General features: G+C 41.4%; 1 protein-coding gene and 2 long non-coding RNA genes across 4 annotated transcripts in view; 2 read left to right on the forward strand and 1 right to left on the reverse strand.

Annotated features, from left to right (window-relative positions):
• The window catches only part of DLGAP1 (DLG associated protein 1), a 771821-nt gene that overhangs the window by 101272 nt on the left and 652684 nt on the right, over nucleotides 1-17865 (reverse strand). Inside the window, 1 exon segment of the mRNA XM_047697015.1 lies at nucleotides 11528-11557. Within this exon segment, the coding sequence (XP_047552971.1) occupies nucleotides 11528-11557 (30 nt within the window).
• LOC125081985 (uncharacterized) lies at nucleotides 1213-8698 on the forward strand. Of its 2 annotated transcripts, none has more exons than XR_007121845.1 (2): nucleotides 1213-2414; nucleotides 5547-8698. It is a non-coding gene; the product is annotated as an uncharacterized LOC125081985 (long non-coding RNA). The 2 variants fall into 2 exon arrangements; XR_007121846.1 differs by having other exon boundaries at nucleotides 5574-8698.
• Nucleotides 13345-17865, forward strand: part of LOC125081988 (uncharacterized) — a 31603-nt gene continuing 27082 nt past the window's right edge. The window contains exon 1 of the long non-coding RNA XR_007121849.1: nucleotides 13345-13421. This is a non-coding gene — a long non-coding RNA (uncharacterized LOC125081988). The remainder of the gene's footprint in view (nucleotides 13422-17865) is intronic.

Here is a 17865-nt window from a genome sequence, read left to right on the forward strand (position 1 = left end):
ACTCTAGAACTAAACTCTTAACAACTACCCTATACCGAAACATATGCCTTACGAAGCACAGCAAACACGATTACACAGGGGCTCTATGAAAGTAAGACAACATGTTTCTATATAATACTACTCTGTGCATTTATATCTATATTATATATATATTATTATATATATTAAGAAATATATCATATATTAATAAATAGCTATTAATATATATTACTAAAGATTCTAGAGGCAGTTTTATAAAAATAAGATAATGTACTATATATATTATATATATTATATATATATATATATACACACACACCAGTATATTTATATATATATATATCAGCATATTACATATAATTGACCCTTGAATAATAAGGGTTTGAACTGTGCAGGCCCACTTACTGGTGTATTTTCTTTTTTTTTAAAAGCAGACTCCATGCCCAGCATGGAGCCCAACATGGGTTTTGAAGTCATAACCCCGAGATCAAGAAATGAGATTGAGAGGTGTCTCCTTGGGATGCCTGGGTGGCTCTGTCAGTTAAGTGGCTGCCTTCAGCTCAGGTCATGATCCCAGGGTCCTGGGATCAAGTTCCGCATCGGGCTCCTTGCTCCCCTGCTTCTTTCTGCCTTGGCTCCTTCCCCTGCTTGTGCTCTCTTTCTGACAAATAAATAAAATAAGATCTTAAGAAAAAAAAAAAAAGACTTGGACCCTTAGGGGTACCTGGGTGGCTTAGTCATTAGGCGTCTGCCCCTTGCTCGGGTCATGATCCCAGGGTTCTGGAATTGAGCCCTGTGTCGGGCTCCCTGCTCAGCGGGAAGCCTGTTTCTCCCTATCCGTCTCCCCCAGTTTTTGTGTTCCCTCTCTCACTATCTCTCTGTCAAATAAGTGAATAAAATAAGTTAAAAAAAAAAAAAAAGAGTTGGACCCTTAACTTCACATGGGAGGTGCCCCGCACGTGTGTTTTTTGGATAAATACAGTACAATACTGGAAATGCATTTTCTCTTCTTGATGACCTTCTTTATTTTTATTATTATTTAGATTTTTTGTTTATTTGACAGAGAGAGAGAGTGCAAGCAAAAGCAGGAAGTAGGCTCCCGGCTGAACAGGGAGCCCAACTACCCAAGGTTCGATCCCAGGATCCTGAGATCATGACCTGAGCTGAAGGCAGTTGCTTAACCAACTGAGCTACCCAGGCACCCCCTTGATGACTTTCCTAATAACATTTGCTTTTCTCTAGTTTACTTAATTGTAAGAATACCGTATATAATATGTATATGTGTATATGTATATATAAATATGTAAAATATGTATTAATTATCTGTTTATGTTATTGGTAAGACTTCCAGTGAACAGTGGGCTATGAGTAGTTTAAGTTTTTGGGGAGTCAAAAGTTATATTTAGCTTTTTGACTATGCGGGAAGTCGGTGCCCCCAAACCCCACACTGTTTGAGGATCAACTTTATATATTAGTTCTCTGTGGTATCAATAGTAGGTTGGTTTTTCTACATTAGCAACAAATTCATAATAGTAAATATTCACCCTTCACTCTAGAGATGGGAGGTTACTTCTAGGCCCTTACCGCACGTAACCCTACAGCAATCCCTTAAGGACATAGGTCCTGGTGCTGCAGGTGGCAGGCCAGCTTGTGAGAATTTCAAGAAGATATAAAATATTTGAGTCTTGAAAAAAGAGTGGCGCTAAACCATGAATAAAAACTGCAAAATCAAAATTAGTAAAAATTTAGTGAAATACTGTTCTAAACTACCATTACATTAGCAACACTAATTGTTAACACGTACTGTTAACAAACTTCCATTACATTTGAAAATACTTTGTGGATTAGGTTTTTTTTTCATTTTGTGAGAAATTCTGAAGTATGTACGTTTGCCAAAGAATCAGAGCTGATCATAAGCAAAATGAGTTTTGCATATGTAATTTTGATTGTAGATAAAAACTTTCAAATGGTTACAGGAAGCTCATTAATGGGAATGGGAATCATTGTAAAAATGTTTGAAATGTACAGGGTGGATTTTCTTATTTATTTATTGTAGAGGGGCAGGGGAGGGGCAGAGAGAGTCTTAGGCAGGGTGCACTGAGCATGGAGCCTGACACGGGGCTCCGGCTCACGAGCCAGAGATCAGAACCTGAGCCCAAACCTTGACTGCTTAACCACCCACACCACTCAGGTGCCCCATTAACCTACCTTGTTTTCTCATTCATTCATTCATTCATTCATTTACTAATTGGGCTCCATGCCCAGGGTAGGGCTTGAATTCACAACCCTGAGATCAGGAGTCACATGCACTACCAACTGAGCCAGCCAGGAGCCCCTACAGGGTGGATTTTCTAGAAGAAGCCAAGGTCTGGGCCTGTGAAACTCCTAAAGTCACCCGATTACCACCATGCAGGATGAGAGCTGATTTGCCTAAGGTAAGTGTGTAGTTAAGTATGGAGGTCAAGCTCAGACCTAGTCTCCAGGCTGTGGTGTTCTTTCTGTTCAGGGTCTCCAGGGAGCAGTCTCCTTCAACATCTAGATCCCCCTCAGGACCTGCCAAATCAGTGCCTGTCACTGATAGAGACACATTCTGGATTATGTTCACTTATATATGCTCCACTGTAATTATTTACAAGAACTAACCAGCTGTTCCCTCACCGAGTCTTGTGAGACTGTGCCTGGCAGCAGTGGGAACTAAAAATGAACTTGGAGATTTCACGGTATGTTGTATCCCTTGGACAGTTTATAACAAACTGAGATGAAACCACTTTTAACCTATCTGGAGACGCAGGCATATAGAAAAGGAGGGTAGTGTGGCAGTTCATTTCAAGGGTTAGAAGGGTTTCAAGGGTTTTAAGTCCTGGGTTTGAAAAATTCTGTGACCTCGAGTTAGTAATGTCTCCATGCCTCAGTTTCTTCCTTTCTAAAACCAGATGATAATAATAAAACCTACTGAATTGGGGCCGCCTGGGTGGCTCAGTTGGTTAAGCAACTGCCTTCAGCTCAGGTCATGATCTCGGAGTTCCGGGATCGAGTCCCACATTGGGCTCCCAGCTCCATGGGGAGTCTGCTTCTCCCTCTGACCTTCTCCCCTCTCATTCTCTCTCTCACTCTCTCTCTTTCTCAAATAAATAAATGAAATCTTAAAAGAAAAAAAAAAAGCCTACTGAGTTACTGTGAAGTTTCAGTGAGATAATGTATGTGTTCTCTTTGCTTGCTGTAACTGAACAGTTTATGAAGTGCTCAACAAGTGAGCTCTTTGTATTATTACTTGCCTTCATTTCTTATCAGTAGTCTAGCTCTTTGTCCAGTACTTAAAAAGCATACCCAGGAGATAGGCATTTTCTATATTATTATGTATTGCTGGTCGAATAGAGACGGCACAGCCCCTGTGAAGGGGTATATGGCAATGTCTAGTACAAATATGTATGCATTTACCCTTGACTTGGCAGTTCAACCTCTAGGAGGGTTGTTTTGTAAGCATTTTTTTTTTTTAAAGATTTTATTTATTTATTTGACAGAGAGAGATCACAAGTAGATGGAGAGGCAGGCAGAGAGAGAGAGAGAGAGAGAGAGGAGGAAGCAGGCTCCCTGCTGAGCAGAGAGCCTGATTCGGGGCTCGATCCCAGGACCCTGAGATCATGAGCTGAGCCGAAGGCAGCGGCTTAACCCACTGAGCCACCCAGGCGCCCCTTGTAAGCATTTTTTAAAAAAGATTTTATTTATTTATTTGACAGATCACCAGTAGGCAGAGAGGCAGGCAGAGAGAAAGGAGGAAGCAGGCTTCCTGTGGAGTGGAGAGCCCCATGCGGGGCTCAATCCCAGGACCCTGGGCTCATGACCTGAGCTGAAGGCAGAGGCCTTAACCCACTGAGCCACCCAGGTGCCCCAAGCATTTTTTATTTTTAAATAATCTCTACACCCAATGTGGGGCTCAGACTCAGAACCCCTAGGTCAAGAGTTGCATGCTCCACCAACTGAGCCAGCCAGGCCCCCTCTCAACTTCTAGGACTTCTGAGCCAATTTCATAAAAGTAAAAACAAAACAACATAAATAAACACCTAAAATATATTGAGTGTCTGTAGGCCAAATACTTTACTACATACTTCAACATGATCTCCTTGTATTTAAGCCTTTAACCATCTGGAGTGCTAAGTAGCTCTCACCCCATTTTACAGATAAGGCAAGTGTGGCTCAGTCACTCACTTCTGATCACAACACAGTCAAGAAGTCATGGCTACAAAGTTTGAAACTAGGAATGTCTTTTTTACTATCCTATACTTTCTTCTAATAGAGTGTCTTCGAAACTCATGGTAGGAGCTCGTATTTGAGAAGGCCATCTATAAAATCAGTCCTTGAAAAGAAATTAAACTAGCCTCTATTTCCTGGCAGGCATATATTGCACCACAGAGCCACATACTGAACCACCAGCCACAGATCTGGTAGCTTCCTGTGTTCACCTAAGCCTATGTGTTGGTTAAAACTAGGGAACACCTGAACATCTGTACCTATCTCCAAAACATTTCTGATCCGTAAGGCATTGGGACTGGCCCCTGATTTTGCATTTCACTGAGTTATTGCAAAAATGCTTTGGCTTTTTTGTCATCAAAACCAAACCAAAAGTTGTACGCGTGCTCTTTGAACTTAAACCATTCATAATTTCAACAGAGCTGTTTTATGTGCACCTGCAGCAATATTTAGAGATGTGAACATCTTAGTTAAATACCAAATGTACGTGGGATCATCTTCAAGTTGATTTTACAGTTAATTTTAATGGGTGTGATGGATAAATTAAGAGGGTGTGATTTCCAAGGTCAGACTCCAGATCCTGCTATCAGGTGATTTTAGCAGTTGTCTGAATTAATGGTATGCTCCAAAATGAACAGTAAGTTCAGACTATAAGTGTGGATTTAAAATGTAAAAGCCGTTTTCTAAATTCAGGATCGAAATAGTGGAAGTGGCTTTGCTATCCCTATAGAATTTCCTTCAAAAACTGATGAGACCGCTGGCTTTGAAAGCTGCCTTCTTATATAGATTAAGAGAGTTATTCTTTTAAAGGGGGAGCTTTGTTTACATTGACAACTTCTGGTAGATGGCTAAAAGTAATAAACACATAGATATTGAAACTTACACTCTTTAAAAACAAAAAGAAGAGAAAGAAAAGAAGCCTTTGTCTAAAATTGGTAGATTTTTCCCATACAGCTTGTTTTTGATTTATAAATTTCTATTTCCTACCCCAGAGGGGCTGGTGGAGGGTAGGTTATGGCTCTTTGGAGGCAGGTGGTCTTCTGGGTATGCTAATTTGTTGCCAGGGGCTCAAGGCTTCTTATTCAGCAGAGAATAATTTTCTACAGAAGTTCAAAGATTTACAGAAGGCTGCTCTCTGGATAGCTGTGCTTGTAATCACTTTAGTCCTCCTTATTAAAAAAAAACTTCCAGTGTTGACAAATGGCACACTCAGGAAGCCTGAGTTCATAAACTACTTCACAGAAAATATTATTAATATTGATGAAATTAGTCTTTAACGCTTTCTTTTTTTTTTTTTCTTTAACACTTTCTTGAACCAGCCTGAAAAACCTTTCCTTTCTTCCCAGCCCCAAGACTAGAAGAGCAGGTAAGGGCACAGTCCCATCTGATGAGAACACCCCCCCGTTTCAGGTTGGTTCCTGGCACTGTTCACTCGGGGAGCTGCTCCCTCTCCACAGAGACGTCATGGCTCCTGGTGAGGTAATCAGGGAACCCTATTCCTAGTTGCTTCTCTCTTAAGTTCTCTCAAAGTGGGAAAGCAAAGGTTGAGGCTGGTTGTTTGTCTGTGGCTTTGCCCCAAATCAAGCTGACTTTCAGCCGTAGGCTACGATATAATCCTAGAGGAAGTGATTATTTGTTTGCAAGATCTTTGGACACTGGGAAGAGGCGTGCTATAGGAAGCCTTGGGAACACTGCAGAGAATGGGGAAAAGTAAAGAAGAGAACAAGAGCCTATTGAGCACCTACTGTATTCTGTACACTGTTAAATCCTTTATGTATATCATATTGTTTGGTCTTCATAGCTGCTCTGAGAAATAGAGATCTCCATTTTATTGGAGAGCAAGGCAAATGGTTGTTAGCGGCCAAACCTATCCAGTTAGTGGATGGCTTTCTATTGCCTGAAGGGGCACCCTGTTCACTTTCTATCACAGGGAAAAAGAAATGTAGCTGGAGTAGAGGAGGAGGGAGAGGGAAGAGAAGGAGAGGAGAAAGAAAAACTTAAAAAAAAAAAAAAAAAGATGAATGTGAGAGAGCTCTGAACCTTTGCCAGTGGTTATTAGAAGTTAATGCTATCTGAAGTGAGGGTAACCCCAAGAAAGACTGGAAACTAGGCACACCTTGACTCATCTTCCAGCTTCTGGGTCACACTGGGCCATCTATGCCATTTTAGGAGGAACCTAGTTTTTGGAAACTGTTTGGTAGATTCTTGACTTAATGCTTATCCTGCCCAGAGACATTGCTATGTAATAGGAAAATTTCACCCAAAGTATTGTAAGTCTCTGAACATTTGAGAAGAGAACATTTCTTTGCTCAGTCGGTGATCCAGTTTCCAAGTTAGCCTTGGAAGCAGGAGGTCTCCATTTCTTTACAGAAACAACTCTCTAAGTATTGACTTCAGTTTCTACAGTATTCTGTTTTTAGCTTCCTGACACACTGCTTACTGCTTTTCACTCTGGTGGAACCAGGAGGAACTCCTTCTCCCAGGCAGACCTTCCCAATCTCTGTAGCTATCTGACTTAAAGGTCTGAAAAGATGTTTCAATTTGGTTTCTCGTGGTAAAAATGTTGAGACCTTATTCTAAATTTATTTCTGGAAATGGGTCCATCAGCTGTCTATTTGTTAATGGATTTACCGCAGTCTAGCTTGACATCTGAGCATATGGGCTTTGCTCAAAAAGTAGAAAGACACAATGACAAGGACAAAATTCAGCTAGGGAGGAAATGACATTAATAAATTTGGAGTATTTTTTTAAATGTTAAATTCGTTTGGGGTTGTTATGATATGGCTATTCGTGTCCCCTCAAAATTCACATGTTGAAAACTTACACCCGCCAAGGTGATACTATTAGGAGGTGGGGCTTTTGGGAGGTGAATAGCACAAGAAGATGGAACTGTCATGAATGGGATCAGGGCCCTTATAAAAGGGATCCCAGAGAGCTCCTTCCCACTTCCACCATGGGAGGACACAGTGAGAACTCAGCAGAAGAGGGACCACAGCAGACACCAATCTTGGATTTCTAATCCCCTCAACGGTGAGCCGTAAATCTGTTGTGTAAGCCACCAATCTACCATAATTTGTTGCAGCGGCCCAAACAAACCGTGACAGGGATATTTGAGATGCACTGCATGTCATATTATGGAGAACAGTATTTCTTAAGCAGAGAAATGGAGTATTTCCGTATTCAGCATGTGAGTAAAACCAGATCATAGCTTTGAATCGGAAGAACAGCTCCATTTTTTAATAGATTTACCATACAGGCATTATGCTGTGGGTATTATGAATTTTGAATATGGGGAACAAAGATTGAATAAAGATTTTACTTGTTTTTTTCCTATGCCTGAGGAGTCATTTCATTTTCTGGGTCAGGCTGTGAGGCCATAGAAAGCACCACCTCAGATGTGACAAAAGTCTTAAGTCCCCCACCCTGAAGGGGATTGTGGCTCACCAGCCATTACCATGGAGAAGTAAGATACTTAAAACCTATCTAAATAAAATGAAGTGACAAGAAGAAAAAAGGAAAACAAAAGCTCCACATGGCCAAGGGAGGTTTTGTTGATGAAGTGGAAGCTGGTCATGGAGACACAGGAAATTTAATGTTCACACAGGTTTCAATTCTGCGGCTCACTGAAGCCCCATGGCATGCCTATACGGGACACAACTGTGGGCCAGGACTTGAAGAACCATCTCATCTCTTAGATTTTTTCATAGTGGCTCATCTGTTCCCATTTTTGAAGATGTGGAACTTTTCCAAAAAAGCCAAACTTCATTCCCTTGTATAGGCTTTCTAAAGAGTTTGATGCCATTTTGGTATTTTGGATTCTCAGCTACCTATGAGGTCTAAACAAATCACTTTTGAGGCAAATTCTCCTCATGGAACATACCCAGGTTATCAGTCACCAGGGCCTGTCACCAGCCTCTGCTGTCTCATCTTGTCCCTCCAGGCTGGATGCCTCCTTCCCAATGCTCCCCTTGCCACATGTCTGAACATACCACGGGTCTCTTGGATAAAGAGCGGCTGCCTGGGGCTGGACCCTTCCTCCATGGAAAGAAAGAGAAGCCTATAGAATGTCAGGGCAGGCAGCCTAACTCAGGCCTTTGTGACCTGCATTCTCATTTCTTTGTGAACTGCATTCTCATTTCTCCTTGATGAGCATGGTGTTGCTGGCCCCACTTGTGGAAATATGTGCCCGGCTCCCTGCCTTCTCCCTGCTTCAATTTCAAGAGGGAAAATCCCTTCTAAGAGGAATATTTAGAAGATCATATCATGGACTTCCTGGTACAGAATGGTTTTGCTCCCATTGGATGAAAGAGTTTTTTTCCGGTTACTATGCCCCAACCACCTTCCACCTCCCCATTCTCCCAATTTGCTTCTGGATGTTTCTCTCTTACCCTGATTTTATTCCAGCGGGATTATCAATCAAAAATTAGAGCCCAGAATCCATCAGCATTATCAATAAAACTTTGCAACTATTTATTTTAAAGTTTTTTTCCTGCTCAGATATTTTTCTTCATTGCAAAATCGTGACAGCATTGATGTGTGTTACTGTGTAAGCATAATTTTAGGTCTTTAAAACATGAAAGGACATTTGACTTTTAACCTTACCATTAATGCGGTATAAATAGCTTTTTTCTTTTTGCTGATTTAAAAAGCTTACGTGAAGCTGCAAAATGCTGAAGGGGGCACCCCTGCTTCAGAGAAAGAGAAAGCAGAAAATTGCATGACGAAAATACTTGGTGGGAAGTAGCACAGGCAATCTTTGTTGATTTTTCTCTTACAACTTTGAGAATTGTTTTTCCTTAAAAAGAAGAGAAAAGATAAGCTACCTAAAATAATGCTATTTTTAGAGTTCTATGATAATCCCAACACAGGGTCATTCTTAAAGAGAAGGTAGGTTTCATTTCTGGCCATGGATCCCCTCCACTGATTTACGTACTCCTTGACATGATTAGCGGGAGGAAGCTGCCTCGAGTTCATACCACAGATGGAAAATAGCAAGTACAGTAATCAGCTAAGCGTTCATAAGGACTGCTGTCTGACGTTTGATGTCGGACCAAGAGATAGTCTCACACGCATTCCACTAAGCATGCTGGTCAAAAATCTCACATTCCAGATGCACCAAGAATGCATGCGTTGAGCACACGCGCACCCCACCCCCACCCAAGACTGCGCTCCAGACAGCCCCCCTGAGCACACGTGTCCTAACACAGTTAAAACAGAGCATGCTTCCCAGCCTTCAAGCTTCCACAGCCCTCAGCCAAGAAGCTGTGCCAAAGATGCTCAAGCCGCAGTCGAAGGGGGCCTGACCTCTGATACCCACAGCTGCCCCAGCGGACTTCCCGTGAGCCCCAGGGGCTCGGAGGAGGCCCAGAGATAAGGAGGCTGCTGAAAAAGCCCTAAGCAGTCATTCTGCTTCTTGCTCTTGTTTTTCCTGACTCTCTTCATTCTCTGGACAACGCTAACCTGTTTGAGGGGTTTGGCTAGGCCATGCTACCCAGTAGTGACAGTAGTCACTAACAAAACGATGAATGGAACATAGTTCCAGCGGAACAAGAGTTTAAATTATCTAACGTTCTCATGGCCTTCTGGCTTTTTAAAACATTTATTTTGTCTTTCCATCCTTTTGTTGCAAGTGGAATACAGTGCTTAAGCCAAATAGGCAATGTAAAGCTCTGACTTCAAAGCCGTTCCTTGATAAAACATCAAAACTGCCCAGGGTGGACCAACTGTTATCTGAAATTCTACAGATAATTAACTGAAACTCAGTGGCTCATTTGCCACTGGGAGTTTCTGCAGACAAGGCCATTCTCATGGACCTGCTTGATTTTGTTGCTGTCTCCTCTGTTTTGTTAGGCTGGGAGAGGTTTGGATAGTCTCACGATAAGACTCCATGTTCCCATGCAGAGGAAACTTGACTACTGCTTGGCCTCATAGAGGCCTGGAACTGGCACGGGACTCTCTCTTGTGCCTAATGTGACATCATTTTCTCCTCTTTCTCGACGTGGAAACACCACTGCCTGCACCTTTTCCTGGTCCTTCGCTTACTTGAGAAGAGCAGCATGCTTTCCACTGTGAATGTCAGAAATGCTGCCTTTTCAACTTTGCTTTGTGAAATGGGATGGTACTAAGTCTACAGAAGGCACAGAGTTCCCCATTTTGGGTTTGCCAGTCCTGTGGGTACATGACTGAGCTCCTCCCTCATCTCCCAGTCTTCAGACTCCAGCCCATCCAATCCCTTTGCTTGAATTAAGCAGATGGTCTCATCACTCCTACCCCCTGGCATTTTTCCACTTCCCACCTCCATGCATTGCTCATTCATCAAGCCACATCTCCTTTTAAATGTGAAGACTCACCTGAAAGCCCACCACCTCTTCCAAGGAGCCTCCCCTGATTAAGTAGGGATGAAGGAACCTTCAAAGCATGACTGACAGACTCCCGATAAATGAGAACACACACACCCAAAACAAACACAGAGACTCACAAGAAGGGAAAATTACACATTCGCTACTTGCGCTGTGTGCTTCTATGAGGATAAGGAGATCAACATTATACCAATAACCAATTAATCATTTCAGATGATGGGGTATTTTCAACATTCTTGGGGGTTAGCAAAACCCTGCTATCCTCTCCCACACCAATCCTCCTCTTTCCTTAAACCCCCTTTCCCTTTCTTCTTAGCTTCCTGCATGCACGGCTAAAGGGAATTGCCTCTCGCTAGATATGGATGATGCAAATACCGTCGACAGAAGCTGGTCCTCCCAGTGCCTCCTGGGTGCTGGTGGATCACACTGCCTGGGAAAAAGCTGCATCTGAGGCCAGTCAGTGCCTTTACCACTTAGGGTTCTCATCAGGGAGCCTAAACAACTCCATGCCCACCTACTTGGGCAAGCATGTTGGCTACGTTGGGATGAGGGACCAAAACACTGTAGAGAAGGTCCTGCTGAAAGAATGGGGGGCAAGGTTTCTGGCAAGACTTTACATCCAGCCTCAAATAAGGCTGCTGGAGAGAGCAAGGGGATCTGGAAAGAACCTTGGATCTGAGGCAATCACATCAGGAAACAGAACGAGACACGTTCGCGCCCCTAAAGACTGCCCTCTCGGATCAGTGTTCATGCCACGGGTGGAGGCCTGAGAGACTCATGGCATTGAAAGACCAGAACGAGGAGAGACACAGATGGAATGGTGACAGCTGGCAATTAGAACAGGCACCACACACTGCTGCCACAGACGCTTTCTGGCTACAAAGCCACGCTAGGCAACCTTTAAGCAAAACAGTATTGATTTTGTGGTTGTGAAAACGTACCTTCAACTGCAGAACTCAGTTTTATGACACCTTGAATAAAAACAAAAAGTGGCAGTTATATAATGGCCCCAAATGACCTCTTCTCGTCTTCTCAAAACACACACATGCTTCGGATCTAGAGTTTTTGCTGGTATTTTGAGGATTTAACTAAACAAACATCAACTTTGAGAATAAAGTAATTTTCAGTCCATTGTTAGACTAAATGATGTCTTCATTAACCCCACTCAAACCATTTGGGGGAGTTTTTCGCTGAATAAGCCATCTGACACGTTTTTGGGTAAAACAAAGGCCAAGTCTGTCTGAATGACTTTCTGTAAATAAATCATGCTGGATAGTGAATTGATGAAACTTCACACAATGGGACACCAGTGGCTAGTACTTTCTATTTAATGCTATGTATAGAGATCATTTGATACATGCTGGGGCAGGGTTGCTGTCAAAATATATAACAGGTGGTTAAAAACCATGGTGTGATCTGGCAGCTTCCTTCTCTGAGCTGGTTGGGCCACAGGCCATTTACTGGTCAGATGTGTTCAGCGATCCCGCTCCCTGCAGGTCAGTAAAAGGGCTCCTTGAGCGTGTCAAATTGTTCATGAAGCAAGTAGACATTACTCTTGACTGGATATTCATGTGCCTTTTCAGGGAATTTAAAGACTTTAAATTTAAATTCAGTGAATTTAAACACTTAATTGAGGTAAATTAGACTGGGTCCTATGATTTGATTAAAAATTCCCTTTTTTGGTAGGTCATAGTTATAAATAATAGTCCCCAAACCCTATGTGATAGCCATGATACTTTAGGCTGAACAACAATATCTATTTACATTTTCCTGTGGTTGACATTCTGGTTCTCTTTCCAACCAGAGGAGTTTCAAATTAAAAGTGGAAACAAAACCCTCTTCAAAATCGATAAGCCAAATTGGTATGAGCATGAACACACATTGATTTTAACAGATTGTTAACAAAGAGACAAACTTGCTCTCCACCACAGCTTTCTGAAAAAGCTGCTTTTAAGTTACCTATCAAATTTCATCTTTCCTGCAGAACCAGTAGTGTCTGGTCAATGTTTAACAAGGGACTCTCCAGGGCAAAAAGTATGCATATAAATGTAGGTGGGTTTTTCCTGATTTTTACTGATATAAATGATGTATGATACCTAATCTAAAAAAATAATAAAATACACAATGCTCTTTATTTCAAGTTCTGTATAATCAATTGATTCACGCAGAATGCTTTTGTTGAGTTTGGTCCAACTCTTGTATTCATAGCTAGCAAGTCAATCTTCATTGGACAAAATCACGCATTGAGTTTCATCCCACTCTGCTCTTTTCCCAATAAATTTAATTATCACTACATCTCTTCTGTGGCTTACTGCTGAACTATTTTTCACGCTGTCATATAAATTATTTTTTCATTACATTAAAACTCTTTCAACTTTAACACTAGGTAAGTACTTCCACCATGGCCTATTTCAGGCTACCAGCCTGATGTCAGGGAATGTGGTGTTGAAAAGAGATGGGCAAGGAACAATACCATTAGGTAGTATTTTGACCATGCAAGTACAGTTGTTATAAACAACCTCAAGAGTATGGAAAGTAAACTGTAGTCAAATGATGAGAAAGGAATTATAAGTATTTATTACCTTTGTTTTTAACATAATTTATTTAATTATAAGTTTATATCTTTTATAACAATGACTGTGTTTGATAATGGGCTCACAGAACACCCCAAAATAAAAGAATTTGCTCTTGCAAGTTGGTATGAACCAAGTCTAGCATAACATTGTCACCACTGATGTTTCTTTCCACTCAGGCCCACAGAAGAAAATCTTGATCTTCAGAATACTTCCTGAGCTATTCATAAAAGGGGTAATAATTTAACAGAACAAAGTACATGTAAGTAAACTTAGCATTTGCTATTATTTTTCCAGTAATTTCAAAACTGTTTAAAACTGTCATACGTACTATCCATGGATCACCCGGGAAATAACAGTCACTAATAGTCAACCATGAACATAACCTAAATGGACTTGGCAAGCCCACTTATGCCAAGAGGTATGAGTCACTGGCTTATTAAACAATGATCCTGTCTTTTTTTTTTTTTTTTTAACTGGAGGATTCTTACACAGGATATCAGTTCATGATACTGATTTTTTTAAGCCATATTTATTTTTGTGTATAACCATGGTGTCAGCAACTGCCATTGAGATAAAAGGACAACAGTGTGCTCTAATCAAGGTGCTCTGATCAGGCTTTATGCTGGTAGAGCAAGAAAATCAAAACAAGTTTTTATGGGATTTGTGGGTGGTGGTGGACCAGAGCCCAGTAATACTTTTATTGAATAAGGAGAAAAAATTAAGTTAAAAAGCAATTAACATCTGATTTTAGAGCTCTAATTATTAACATTATCTTAATAAAAACATTAATGATTCATCAACTCCATATAGACGTCTCCTATTTTTTCTTTAAATCCCAAATGAGGCTTTTTCCTATAGTAGGACAGGCCTTTATAAAGATATTGCAAAATAACTGTGTTGTAGTGAAAATATAGAATTAGCTAAATCCAATTAGATAGCTACTTTTAATATTATACAAAAATTGTAGAATGAGGGGAAGACATTTTATTTTAAAATATGAATATTTTTTAAAATTTGAATATTTAAGAAATGGTTGATGTCGATGCTGAAAAGCTACATGTAGCACTGTTGACTTCCAGGACACACGATAGACATTATCTGGTGACTGGCTGACGTTGACATTGCCTGGAATTCAGGGTAAGCCATAACACATACATATATGTATATAGACACACAGTGGATCCTACTCCTCCTTAGCTCTCCCTTTAAAGTTTCATCATCTGCAAGTGTTAGAAAATAAAATGTAAAAAAAGAGAGAGAAGGAAAAGAAAGCTAACTGTTCTTCCCTCAACTTGATATCTTAATGTAGCAAAATTCCTAATCTTGTGGGTGGATTCGTGCAGACCGTGTCTATTGTTTTCCTGCAAGTCAGAGCGAATCACTACCCAGGTATGCTTTCAGCAACACTTCCCCAATTCCAAAGTCGTTCCACCCTCTTTCCTACCTCCCTCACCTAATTACTAATTTCAGTTGATCTAAAATAATTTTTGAGAGTCAAGTTAGAATAATCCATGCTGAAGTGTGAATGACAAGGGCTCGCTCAAATCTTCCAGTGACATCTCATTGTTGTTGGATTGGTAATAAAATTTTTAACCCTAGCTGTCAAAGCCCTATGTCATATATTCCTGCTGATTTTGTTATGTCATCTGACTTTCTCCCTTTTCCAAGATGCATTAGCCACTTTAGTCTTTTCCCTGGTGCCTAGTGCCCTGCAATGCTAATTCCTTTCTGCCCATGGGGTGCCTCCCTCTGGGGTGAGTGCTTTCCCCTGACCTGCTAGATCTTCCTGCGTGCAGCCCCTTCTCTTCAGATTTTACTTCAAATTGTCCCTCCCTCAGAGAGCCCTTCCTTGATTCTTGTATTTAGAGCAGACCCAGTAAGAACTCTGTAGACCCTCTCTCTTCCTTATTTCTTCTATGCCAGTTATCCCTACTTGGGATTATGTCACTGATTTATCACTCGGTTCCTTGTTTATATCTCTCTGCCTCATTACAGTGTAAGCAGAATGAGAGCAGGGACCTGGTTTGTCTTGCTTGCTGCTTTAACTCCCGTGACTAGAACCATGCCTGGCGTACAGCAAATACTCAAGTATTTATCTATTGAATAAGTGGTCATTCCCAAGTGTTTCCTGAGATCCTAAAAAGAGAATTTTATCAATCCCTGTAAATGTAACTCAAACATGTCTTAATTGTGGATACTGTTGAGCAGAATGCTCAGATTTCACTATATTGACCACTGTCTGTTTCTACTTGGAGGCTGGTCTTCGTGGAGGCTAGTGAACATTGCCATGTGGCGTAAATATACATAAATTACAGTAATATTTAGGTTTCAGGATTATACTGTTTTTTTTTTTAAGATTTATTTATTTATTTGACAGAGAGAGAGAGAGAGATCACAAGTAGGCAGAGAGGCAGGCAGAGAGAGAGAGGGGAGCAGGCTCCCCGCTGAGCAGAGAGCCTGATGTGGGGCTCGATCCCAAGACCCTGAGATCATGACCTGAGCCGAAGGCAGAGGCTTAACCCACTGAGCCACCCAGGTGCCCCTCAGGATTATACTGTTAAATAGATTCCCAAGAAGTCATTTTATCAACGAATTGGAGTCAAGGTTATGCTGTAAATGGACTTCAGGAAATATCAACTAATTGATTTTATATCCAAATACCTCAAGAATTTGCAGTTCTTTTATCTCTGCTGTTATCACCTTAGGGCAAGCTGCCATAGCAATGCTCACTCGAATCTGTATAATATGATAAGGATGGAGAAAAAGGAACCAAGAAAGGACCATTCAGTTTTTTATGTCCTCTTTCCGTTGCAGTCTCATACTGTAGCTGGAGTGGTCTTTTCAAAGGCAAGTCCAATTATGTCATACCCCTCACTCTTTAAAATTCTTAAATGCCTTTTCATTCTTTTTTTTTTTTAATATTTTATTTATTTATTTAACAGAGATCACAAGAGGCAGAGAGGCAGGCAGAGAGAGAGGAAGGGAAGCAGGCTCCCTGCCTAGCAGAGAGCCTGATTCGGGGTTCAATCCCAGGACACTGGGATCATGACCTGAGCCAAAGGCAGAGGCTTTAACCCACTGAGCCACCCAGGCGCCCCACTTTTCACTATTCTTAAGTCCAAGATTGAAAGCCCTAACAGGGCTTGCATAGTCCTTCATGAGGTTACTCGAGGCAGAATAAAAATGCCCACAAATTCTTCCGTTCACCTCCCACAGAGAGATGGAAGTTGTGTCCCACTTATTCTTGAATTTGGGCAAACTCTGTGACTACTATGACCTTTAAAATAAAGTGGAAATGAGAGTGCCTGGGTGGCTCAGTTGTTAGGTGTCTGCCTTCGGCTCAGGTCATGATCCCAGGGTCCTGGGATCGAGCCCTGCATCAAGCCCCGCATTGGGCCCTGCATGGAGCCCTCCATCGGGCTCCTTGTTCAGAGGGAAGCCTGCCTGTCCCTTTCTCACTCCCCCTGCTTGTGTTTCCTTTCTCACTGTGTTTCTCTCTGTCTATGCCCAGGCCCATGAACCTGGCAGTCTCTTCCTGTCTCTTGGATCACTCCCTCTGAGAACCCTGAGACACCATGTTACAAGTCCTGAGCATGGAGGCCATGGGTAGACATTCTGACAAACAACATAAGCTGAGGGAAGTTGCTAGAATGCCCTGGGGAAACTGTTGGTGGAAGCTGGGAGGACAGGGAAAACACTATCCTTGGAGACTGGAAGGAAAGTCAAATCATCTGATGTAGTGGTGGGATGTTTGGCAACATTATGACCTATAGTAACATGGAAAAACAGAAAACATACCTAATATAAATTATATATTTATATATATATATAAACTCATATACCTAATGAGTTTGTAGATTTTTAGTAAGATTTCCAGGAAAAAACATGTAGAGTGCTAGTTAGTTTTTTTTCAAGAGTTGTATATAATAAAGTACAGGTAAAAAAAAAGTGTGTTAAAAAAAGAAAGGGACTTCAGTTTTCAAGCAAAATTTAGAGGAAATATAGATCTAGGACTTGTTGGTTTTTAAAAAAGATAACAGGGTTTCATAATCTTAGCCTTCCCAATGGCAAAAGCTCCCAAAGTATGAAACTTACTGAGGATGAGGACCATCTCAGGGGTATAGCTGTAAGACCCATTTTTATGACTATAGAAAGATTTAAGCATGTGCCTCAAAAACTTATAAAGAGATGAAAGGTCTTCTAAAAAAGTGGTTCCACAGCACCCTGACTCTGAGCCCAGGCCAGAGAAGTGCCTGTCTGGAGGAAAACTGTGCATGTGTTTTATCTAACAGAGTAAAGTCTAATAGGATTCATAGGAAGCCCATGAAGATATCAAGAGAAGTGTTTAGCAGATACATTATCAGTGTGGACAAAAATGGGCAGAGATAGTTCAGAGTGAGAATCTTTAAAGCCTCCAAGCATCTATGGGCAGGGACTAGACTGATAAAATTAATCAGTTGCAAATGACATCTTATGTGCTATAGCTGAGTCTTGTCCCCTATTCCTGCCCCCTGCCCCAAATTCATATGTTGAATCCCTAACTAATCCTCAGTGTGATGGGGTTTGGCAATGGGGCCTTTGGGAGGCCATCTTCAGGACAGGAAGAAAGTTCTTACCAGAACCTGACCATGCTGGCACCCTGATCTCAGACTTTCCAGCCTCTAGAACTGTGAGGAATAAATATCTGTTGTTTGAGCCACCCA

Source organism: Lutra lutra, chromosome 12 (assembly GCF_902655055.1).
Source record: "Lutra lutra chromosome 12, mLutLut1.2, whole genome shotgun sequence".
NCBI lineage: Eukaryota > Metazoa > Chordata > Mammalia > Carnivora > Mustelidae > Lutra > Lutra lutra.